The sequence below is a fragment of the Theobroma umbraticum genome, unplaced genomic scaffold (genome assembly GCF_002168275.2).
Source record: "Theobroma umbraticum cultivar Fairchild unplaced genomic scaffold, ASM216827v3 scaffold_146.0, whole genome shotgun sequence".
Classification (NCBI taxonomy): Eukaryota; Viridiplantae; Streptophyta; class Magnoliopsida; order Malvales; family Malvaceae; genus Theobroma; species Theobroma umbraticum.
In genome coordinates this window covers 1,662,213-1,673,699 of record NW_018397265.1, presented here as the reverse complement: position 1 = coordinate 1,673,699, position 11,487 = coordinate 1,662,213, and the positions used below count along the sequence as shown (strand labels likewise).

The 11,487-nt window shown below is 30.4% G+C and overlaps 1 protein-coding gene across 1 annotated transcript; it reads left to right on the top strand.

The window, feature by feature from the left end:
- The first annotated feature begins 315 nt into the window (after positions 1-315).
- Positions 316-6,322, top strand: LOC110422454 (alpha-galactosidase-like). Its single transcript, XM_021436376.2, has 15 exons — positions 316-575; positions 674-732; positions 826-882; positions 992-1,026; positions 1,693-1,796; positions 2,741-2,816; positions 2,919-2,977; positions 3,105-3,170; positions 3,992-4,075; positions 4,647-4,711; positions 4,861-4,943; positions 5,025-5,115; positions 5,188-5,237; positions 5,342-5,482; positions 6,001-6,322. Exons 1-15 carry the CDS (start codon positions 394-396, stop codon positions 6,085-6,087), a joined length of 1,239 nt encoding a protein of 412 aa, XP_021292051.1. The 5' UTR covers positions 316-393; the 3' UTR covers positions 6,088-6,322.
- Positions 6,323-11,487: the final 5,165 nt, after the last annotated feature.

The window sequence follows — 11,487 nt, the reverse complement described above, 5'->3', positions numbered from 1 at the left end:
TTGGAGTTTTTGAAACAAGAAGTATATTTACACACCTTTGGTCTTGCTTTGATATTTTTAGTAGGTAAAAAAATGAATACATCAACGTATCAATGAAAGACAAAGGCATGCATTATTGCCTGAAAATGAGTGGTCTAATTTTAGAACTTTTTATATATGGGCTATAGGGATCTATCATCAGTGACAGAATATTAATGCTGAGAAATTAATCACAAAGTAATATGAGAAAGTGAAATGAAATTGGCTTTCCATTACTTATTTAGATATTTTTAAATAAATATTTAACAGAAATAGTAGTATAAATATTGATGGTGTGTTATCATTTCATCATCGCTTCATGTCCTAGAGTCAAAAAATAAAACCAATTTGTTCGTGGAATTTTGAGGCAGGAATATGGGTGATTCTTCTTCTTCATATTTGAGTTTAGCGGTGGGGTTAGCCTTAGTCGTTTGGTCGGTCTCCAATGGTGATGAGGTTGCCGCTGCTGACCGAATGGTGGGGAGAAGTACCGATTCGTTTCGGCTGATGAGAAGGACAACTTTGGCGAATGGACTTGGTCGCACACCGCCGATGGGGTAAGCCCGATGGCGTTGCGTGCTATATGTAGCATTCTCCTTGGTATATTTTGATTGCTTTTACATCGTATATACTTTCATCATTGCTTGGTGATCAGATGGAATAGCTGGAATCATTTTGGTTGTGATATCGAAGAGAAAGCAATTAAAGAAACAGGTATATTTATCATTAATAAAATAATAATTTCTCAATTAAAAGCCTTTGTTAGCCTTGGGATTGCAAATTTTGAAATATGTTTCTTCTTCGTAGCGGATGCAATGGAGGCAAGGGGACTGGCTAAACTTGGATATAAATATATAAACTTAGGTAATTTGCTGTCTTTCGTATACTTTACAATCAGAATTGACAACTAATCATTTATTCCGTCTGGTCTACTCCTCCTTCATCGTCTTCTATGCGTATATATGTCTTCCAGATGATTGCTGGGGCGAGCCTGGTCGAGACACCAAGGTACTCCTCGCCCTATTGAATTCTACGGCTATACACAATATCTTGTCCATTTTAACAATAAAATTATAATACATTTTTTATTTTTTATTCACAGACACAGTGAGTATGTAGAGTTTTAGTATATTTCAAGCATTTATTCCTCATTTTAATTCATGTTTTCAAAACATTATTTAATGAAGTAATTAAATTAAAATTTGAACTAGAAGGAGAACAAAGAAGGGAGAACATAAAATCCAATCGTTAATTTTCCTCTTCTTATTTTATTTTTATTTTAATTGAAATTAGTGGAAGCCAACTTTACAAAAATAACGTGGGGAAAGTATGTATTGTCAATTGTAAACTCATTTGCTTGTGCATTAACATTTATCATTCCTTATATCAATCCTGAAAAAATTTTAAAAATTCTACCATTGGTGTATAAAACAATCATCTTTAATCATAATTTTAGTATTCTTTTATTATCTTTCTCGAAAGTGAAAAATCATTTATGTAGGTGAAATTAGTATCAACTAATTCAACTAGCAATTTGTGTGAGCATTATATCAAGAATGTATAACAGCATTTATCACTCTTTCTGCTTTTGTTTTATTGTTTTATTCTTTTGGTACAAAGCCTTTTTCGTTCTATTGCAAATTAATAACTAGTAAAATATCTTGATTTCGGCAGGGAAACCTAGTTCCCAAAGCTTCAAAATTTCCATCTGGAATGAAGGCAATAGCATCTTATGTCCACAGTAAAGGATTAAAGCTTGGTATTTACTCTGATGCAGGGTACGAATATATATTCAGAATTTTATAATATATATAAATATGTATGTATATATGTGTGTGTGTGTGTGTAAAATTTTTTTATACCAACTCAATAATTAATTAATTGAATATTAACTCTATTAAAATAAAACTCTTAAGAAATATATATATATATATATATTTGAGAACATAGAAAAGTTTGATTTCCCTAATTTATAGGTATTTATACATATAAGCAATTTTTTTTAAAAAAAAGAATGATTAATGAAAATAAACTATTAAATTAATGCAAGTAAACTCTTTACTTTATGCTAAAGGAATCCAGCCTAATCACTTTAAATTAAAATTAATTAAAATGATAGAAGAGAATTGTACTTATCATCATATTTTGATAAAAGTATTTTTCAAAAGATATGTTCCGGTAAAAGTATTATTGTGTTATATTGTTGATAAAATTTGTAATTCCAACAATATTAAAAATGTATAAAATCAAATTTAAAATTATTGAGTTTAAAGAATTAATACTCATGTACAACGCATGTAATTACAAATACTAATATTAGTATAAATAAAAATATCAATATACGAAAAATATCTTCCATACAAAAATAAACATCTTATTTGTTTATATTTTTAGGTTTCCATTTAAAATTATTAATCAGTAATGTAGAATTTGTCTTTTGGAGGGAAAAGAGTTACGTTATAAATTAAGTTTTATCGATAATAAGACACTTGTTAACTTTTGATCTCATTTATGAAATTTAAAATTTTCATTGTGGGTATACAAAGATAATTTTGCCTTTTAGTAAAATCAAGAAATCAAGTAGTCAAATCTCCATCGGTGTGCTTGTATTGCTATGTTAGTATGTTATAAATTTGTTCTTTGCATCAAACCTATATATTAGTAGGTGTGTGTACATTTATTTATTTCCTTTTTGTTTCAAAGCTCTCCTTGTTTTATGAAGGACTAAAACATGCAGTAGAACCATGCCTGGATCATTAGATCATGAAGAGCAAGACGCAAAAACTTTTGCCTCTTGGGTAATGATGCTGTTTATGAAATTAATACTCTCATTTATTTATTACTTTATTTCCTTTTTTTTTTTTTTGGGTCTGAGATCAGTTATATATTTTAACACGTAGGGAGTTGACTACTTGAAGTATGACAACTGTGAGAGTTATGGTATATCTCCAACAGAGAGGTACTCTTCTTCTTCTTCTTCTTCTATAATCAGAATTGATTCGCTTAGTTAAGGACTAAACTCGAAAACTGGCTATATTTTTTTGCTTTGGAGTTTTCTAATGGTAATTCTTATGGTTTACTCATAGGTACCAGAGAATGAGTGAGGCACTATTGAGCACAGGGAGGCCCATCTTTTTTTCTATCTGTGAATGGTAAGATCGCATGTATAAATTAATATTATTTTGGAAGTTAATCTTAATCATTTAAGATAAATTAAACTAAAATCATACTCTGAGGAGCAAACGCGTAATTAATTGCTCTTTACTTTTTAGATTCTTAATTGGTTTGATCTGATTAAAATGAAACTCTCTCTAGATTCCCAAATTTATCTAGTCCGTATGCCAAGAAAAGTAACATAGCAATGTACAAAACCTATTACATATTCATATATACATACATACATAATATTTTTGATTCCAACTTAAATTTAAATTCTCTTCAATGGGTTCATTATATACCATTTCAAAATTTAAATTCAAGATAAAGTTTCTAGTTTTAATTGAATTTAATGTCAAAAGGATTGATGTAAACTTTTTCTTATCTATTGTTATATTGTCTTTATGGTGGTTATTTTCTTAAGTTCCCTAATTCTAAGAGGTATATTAATGCTTGATTTGATATGGTTTTTTTTTTTATTTTATGTATATTTCCTGTCCCGATGCCAAAAGAAAATGTGACATCGGTATGTAATTCTCAGGCTATGGATGGGAAGCAAAGCATAATTAATGACTTGGATAGTGATAATTAGTAATATGAATGGGAAGAAATAATCAATTGCAAGAAAATTGACAATATTAACTTATATTTAAATGCTTGAGAGTAGTTTGCCTTGCTAGGGACTTTTAACGTTTTTTCTGTGAGTAAATCAGCCTTTCAGTGCTGGCCTTGTGTGGCAAGTCATTGTAGTAGATCTTTTTAGTGTTTACATAAAAGAAAGACTGGGTCGGTGAATTCTGTCGTGAGCAAATGGCAGGGGACGGGAACACCCAGCCACTTGGGCCCCGGATATTGGAAATAGTTGGAGAACATCGGGAGACGTCCGTGATAAATGGGACAGGTTTGTTATTTCTCTAACTAACAATCAAATAAATACTCACCTCTAACCTTATGCTATATTAATATTTTTTTATTAATTATTTCTATACAATGCAGGAATTCTTAAATTATTTAAAAAAATTTAAATAAATATTTATTCTTTTATTACATCATAATATTTTTTTTTAAACCCAATAAGTGTTTACGATTAATGATCATTAGTTATAATATCACATGTTATTTTATGTGCATATGATGATAATGTGGAAGGTAAAAAATATTATATTGCATATCATCATGACACATTAAAATGTTTATTAAAAATCATTATTATATATCAATATTTTATTTTAATATGTGTTATATAAAATAATAAGTGATATTTTAATTAATATTAATTAATCAACAATTAATAATAAAAATTTCTTTTTTTTTTCCTACTAAAGATGACAATTTAAATACTTAACCTTTCATTAAGAAATCCCTATGAAAAAATCCTGAGACAAATACCGAAATTTTAAAAACCTTGTTAATTAACAATTTTTATTGTAAATAATTTACCTCTTTTTTTCTCTATTAATTGTTTGAAATAGCATGATAGTTCGTGCTGATCGAAACGACAAGTGGGCATCTTATGCTGGGCCTGGAGGTTGGAATGGTAATTAACAAAAGTTATGAATTCTCCTTTACAGTGGTTTCCATTGCAACTGGCCAAAAACTGAATCAAAATTCTGTTAATTAAGTACTCTTTTATGTTACTAATGCTACATTATTTTCTTCTTGCATTGAACTTTATGGTATTGTTAGATCCCGATATGTTAGAAGTTGGGAATGGAGGGATGACAGTGGAAGAGTATCGTTCGCATTTTAGCATATGGGCAATAGCTAAGGTGGGAAGGGAAACAGCTTAAATTGCATACACTGCTCCTTTCTGACAGAGTTATGAGTTTTTTCTTCTGGTTGATCGACAGGCTCCTTTAATAATTGGGTGTGACATACGCACGATGGACAATGACACTTATGAAATACTCAGCAACGAGGAAGTCATTGCAGTCAATCAAGGTAAATTAATTAAGTTGTTTGAAACAATTGGTGATGGGTTTTTATGGCTGAAAACTATGAGTTTGTCAACAGACAAGCTAGGTGTTCAAGGTAAAAAGGTGAAGAGGGATGGACATTTAGAGGTCAGTTTCCAGGATCTTTCAGGTCTTAATGCAGTGGGCGATCAGTTTGTTTCAGTAATGCTAGCTCAACTAATTTTGTTAAACTTGAATTCCAATAACCCTAGGTTTGGGCTGGTCCTCTTAGCCATAATAGGGTAGCCCTGGTGCTATGGAATAGAGGTTCGCGCAAAGCCAACGTCACCGCACTCTGGTCTGACATAGGCCTTCAACCAACGGTTACTGTCCAGGCGCGGGACTTATGGACGGTGAGTGAAATGTTAAAAAAAATTTTTAAAATTTTAAAATTTTTTTATTATGTTAAATTAAATATTTTTATTTTTATTTTAAATCACGTTTATAATTAATATTTATTTATTTATTTTTATTTAAATTATTTATTATTATTTTATATTTATACAATATTAATAAGATAATAATGTCGAAAATGAAATATAACATAATTATATAATCATATCATATTAATATATTATCTTATTATTAATATGTTAACATGTCAAGTTAGTTTTACGTTAGTGTCACGTTACATAAAATAAAAAATACATTTTTTAGTAATCAAGCATTAAGTATAAGAGTTTATTTAATTTAAAATAAAAATATAAAAATTTGTTTAATTGAAAATAAAAATATAAAAATTTAATTAAGAGTAATAAAATATAAAAATTTATTTTAAAATTTTTAATAGTTTAAAAGCTTTTTTAGATATTATTTTACTTATAATTAAAGCTGTCATTGAGTTCTTATGTATATACCGTTTTGCATACAGCGTTCAACTGAAGACTCATTGAAAGGCCAACTATCGGCACAGTTGGAATCGCATGCTTGTAAAATGTATGTGCTTACTCCCCACTGAGCACAAACAGATGGTGGCACCCATGCATGGAAGAAGAGAAACATAAGCTTTATTAAACAAAGACTTTTTACTCATACAAACCTCATTTATAATAAGGTTACAAACCAAGTATGTAAGTCAAATCAACAGAAACAAAGTGTAACAGTTTGAAGAAAAGCATATATCATTTGCTTTAATAACATTTATATGGTATTTATTTATTCAAAATAGTCATATTCAAATCTTTTTCTTTGAAGTCATATTGTTTTTTTGCTATTATCATTTTAGTATTAAAACTTTTAAAGTAAATGATCTTACGAGTCCTTTGACTTTAAGTTGTTAATTTTTATTATATGGAATTTTAAATTTTTTAAATTGAATAACAATTATTATTATTCAGGATAAAAGTTAAGAATTTATCTAAAATAATTAAAGATAAAAAATAAAACTACCTCAGAAGTGATTCAAATGTTTCATCTCCAAAAGATTCACGCATATTTTTTTTAGAGTTTTGAATTTGTTATTAATTAATTCAATGACCAATGAAGTAGCAACTCTTGTCTATTAATGTAAGACAAATTGCAATTAATGTAAGAATATTAATGGAATCTTTAAGTATCATTCTCTACAGTTGTAAGTCCAAATTTATACCATCCCATGATTAATATTTTATTTGGATTCCCTTTAATCAAATTTATTTTAGTTTCCAATAAGTTTTCAGATGTGAGTTATGCTAGGTTGTGTAATTGTACAGGTTGCAAGCCTTCAAGCCAGTTTATTATCCCACTAGGAGTCTTCAGCTTGTATGGTCCTACACTTCTTTTGGCATGTTGGATGAGGTCATTAATGAAGATATCAAGCCTTTCTTCTAAATATTATTTTAGTTTATTCAATTGATTACGAAATTTTATTGATCCAATCATTGCAATATATCCACCAATACTATAACAATGTTAGCTTAAAAGTATAAACTCAAGAGAGGGATGAATTAATTATTTTAAAAATTCTTTTGAAATTTTTGAAGGCTAACGCACTTTTAGACTAATTGAGAACAAATAGTTTCTTGAACATAATGAATTAAAACTGCATAAAACTTTTTCCAAGCGTTTTAAAAATTAATTAAACAAATCAATAAAAATGAAAAGCAAATTTGAAGAACAAGAAGAAGACATAAAGATTTATCAAAGTTTGGCCTTGATGCCTACATTTGCTTCCTTGGATCACCAAAAAGGTTTCAATTCACTATAAAACTACTTTTTCAGTGTTCAAGTATATCCTTTACAAATCAATTTTTTCAAGGCTTAGGCTTAACCTTTGTTGATCTCAAATAAATGTGCTAGTGAGGGGGTGAATAGCACTTTTTGGCTCTTACTAAATTTGATCTCTAATTGAGGGCAAGTTAATATCAATGAAAAGAATTAAATGCAAGATGAAAGAATAATCTAACAAAGAATGGAATGAAAAATAAAATAAGGAAGATGACACATAAAGATTTATAATGATTCGGACAAAGACCTACATCTACTACCTTGATTGTTCAACCAAAGATTTTTCAAACCAAATCACTATAAACGGTGAAATTTTTAAGCTTTCACCAAGCTTTTACAATGGCTTTTCACAGGCTTAGCCATAACCTTTAACAATGGTTTTTCCTAAGATCAACCAAAATCCAATACTAACTTTTCTAAGCTAAGTTAGAACCTATACACTCAATCAAGCTAGCCCAAGCTTGATCAATCCCCTTAGAGTGACTCTCACACTATAAGCAATCAAGGAGAAAAGAAACAAAGAAGTACCTATGATCACTAACCTGATCTGAATGGTACAAAGTGAAGTGCTTAACTCTATTACAAAGATTGGAGTGAAGTGCAGAAAGTATGTAGAGAATTTTTGCTATTTTTGCTATTTTTGAGCTCTTTTTTATCTTGGAAGCCTTCAAAAGCTTGTTCATAGCTATTGGGAGTGCCTTTTATACTTTAAAAATCAACTGTGTTGGCTATTAGACAGATTTTGACCGTTGAAAACAGTTTGCGAGTAGTTCTAGCCCTTAATCTGTCTTATAGTGCTTAAATTCAAATTTTCAAACAGAATGCTCTTAGTCAACTAACATTGCTACTTAGTCGATTAAGTCGTCTCTATCTCTGAACTCAATTTCTGGCAATAGGCTCTTAGTCAACTAACAAAACTTTTTACTCGATTAAGTCGTTTCTATCTTTGAACCCAATTTTTGGCAATAAGCTCTTAGTTGACTAACACTGTCTCTTGGTCGACTAAGTGTTCTCTGTCTCACAGTTTGTTTGAACCTGCCAACTTCTCTTTAGAGTTTTATCCAGCCAATTCCTTTGATTATCCAACTGAGAGGCCTATTGTTTCATTACTCAATTGTAGCTCCTTATTCTTATGAGTTTGATATTTGCTTTTGAATGGTTAACTAATTATCTAACATACATTTTTGTCCTGCACACTCAAATAAAAGAGTTAGACATAAATAAATGGGAATGTTTTATTATCATCAAAAACTAATAAAGCCAACAATCTCCCTCTTTTTTATGATGACAAAACATTCCTTGATTAAAAGTACAATGTCTATTTATTATTCTTGTTTTGCACTAGATTCGAATTTCTCCTCCTGAGTGTGGCCTCCCCCTTAATATATGCATGATCGTTTCAAGTTATTTTACTATCCAACTTAACAAGTCAGCCAATTTTTATCTACCTCTTAAAAAGAGTAGCAAGTATAAATTCAGACATTCTATCAGAGTAACTTCATTCAAGCTTTCAGGACATTAGTCATAGGTGACAAAATATCATCCACATTGTAACTAGCTGTCACCAGCATATTATCAACAATCCACATTCATTCCAAAATCAACAATCATTGACATTCTATTAAACACAAAAGTATAGAAATAATTTCAGGATTCAGATATCATCAACAATCCATTAGCAATTAAAATAAAATGTTGTCATAAACAATCCAACATCATTAAAGTCAACTTTCCTAAATTACCCTTAAATTTCTAATAACTTCTACCCTAACCTACTATCTCCCCTTTTTTGTCATCAGCAAAACAAGAACAAATCTAAGAGGAGTTTGAGGGGGTCTATTCATCTGTTCCAAAGAAGAAATTGAAGGGTTCAGTAGATGTCTAAGGGGAGGATTGTTGTGATGAACAGTCAGAGGAAGATGTGTGTGAGACTTGGAATGGATCTTGAGCAGAAGACTTGATTAGAGGTTTAGCTTTTTTAGCTAATCTAGAGCACATTCTCTTCTTGAGGAATTTAGTCTTAGTTGTCATAGTCTTTCTGCCCCTACTAGTAGGTTTAGTTTCAGCTTGTGCAGTTACAGCAGCTTTCCCTTTTTCTTTCCCAATCTGATCATTTTTCCTTGTAGTATGGATAAATTCAGGGGATGCTTTTGCAGATGTTGGTATCTGTGCTTTGCTTTCTGTTGTTTCCTTTTCAGCATGCTCTTCTCTTACCATCAATTGAAAGACATCCATGATGAAAAGTTCCTCAGAGTTTGATGGGGAGGACTCAACTTTTTGTGTTTCCTCATGGAGTTAAGATCCAATCACTTCTATGTTTACACTATCTTTTTCCTCAATTTTAAGTTCAGGGGTATGAAGTTTCCTTACTGGACTAGATTCTAGTTCATTGCCTTTAGCTCTGAATAAAGGATTTTCAGCAGTTTGTGCTGCTGATGTATCTTCAGTTACAGAATCAAAAGATGCTTTTCTTTTTTTCTTTCATCAAATTTCTCATTTCTTACACACTTTCTTCAATTTTTTGGATTCTCTCAGATTGATCAGTGAGTTTTCCATCTATCCTCATTAGTATATTCAGGATCATCTCATTCGAAATCTGTGGAGGAGTTGTTGTTGCTTAAGCAGGAGTGGCTTGCTCATCCCTCTTAGCATCCTTGGAAGTTTTGATAAATATTTCTCCATACAACTTGTAACCCATCTTAGGTAGACTTCCCAGATAAATGGCCTAATCTCTACTCCTTACCTAATCCATCTCACATCTGAAACTCTAGATACCCTTCTTTTTTGCCAAAGAAGTAATTATATTTCCATAAAGCAAATGTATTTTGTTAACCCGACATGTTCCTTTTATCATTTCTATCATAAATCTTCCTAAATTTAGAGGAAAAGCATTAAATGCAAACTGCATCATCCACATATGCTATAGACTCATATAGCTAAAACTGCCACCTCTTCCATGAATTGTTGAAGCTATGAAGTAGTGCAATATCCTAGTTTGTGGACTTCTGATGAAACTTGCATAGCTTTTTGAGGAAAATCTTTCAGTTTTTCTAGTAATCATTTCCCACAAGGATAAGGGATCATAATCTTCTAGAATTTCATAACTTCCTTCATTGCACTCAACATGCAACAATTCTCCTCAATCAGAGGTAGTAACCACAAACTCCTTTCCATTCAAAAACAAATTGAAACCATCATTGAAAAATTCCTCAAGATCATCTAGTTTATTTTCATCCTATGCTATACCAGCATAAAATTTTTTTACCAGACTAACACTATAGGTTCTATTCTTAAAGACACTCAATTTTTTCATCTTTATTTCTTCAAAATATTCTAACAGTTCTTCTTTAATTTTTGGAAATTCATTAAAGCTGTCCCAGTCGATAAATTTTTCGCATGAGATTAGAGCATTTTCAATTTTCCTAAACCTATTTTCATGAATCTTATTTTTGAATTTTAAGGATGAAGAGTTGCCTTTTGCAGAAGGTTTTCCTTTTTCTTTCTTTTTCTCTGATTTTTGATCCTTTTCTCTTTGTTTTTTCCCAATTTTCATAGTCATTGTAGCAGATTCATCTTTCTTTTTCTTCTTTTGAATTTCAAACAGTGGACTTTCTTCCATGGGCCGTTTGCCCTTCTTTTTTTCTAGAATATCTTTAGGCAAGGATGATTTTGCCATTGATTTTGAAAGTTTTAGATTTTAGGGTTTGAAAAGTTTGGGAAGAAAGTGTTTTGGTTTTAGGAAGTCGGTTCCATATGAGAGAGAATAAGGAGAAAATGAGTTGAGAAAATTTATTTTTCTTTAAGGATCGACAGATTTCCCTTTTTAAATGTGGTCAGTTTTTGTTTCTAAAAATTTAGAGTTTCCCTCCTTTTTCATTTTGGGTTAATGGATTTTTTCTTTTTCTTTTTCTTCACCCGATCGCTTGCTTCTGTTTCTTTAGATTTTATTATTTTATTTGGGCTTTTTAAATGACCAAGTTTTACCCTTCTTTAACTGTATCTTTTATTAACAGAAATAAAATGCTCTTAGTTGATTAAGTGATGCTCTTAATCAACTAAGTATACACTGTTTTACCAAAGAAATGGTCAAAAATTTTCTCAAAGCTTTTGAACACTAGCCATTCCTAGATTTCTCCTAATTTCAAAAATCTTT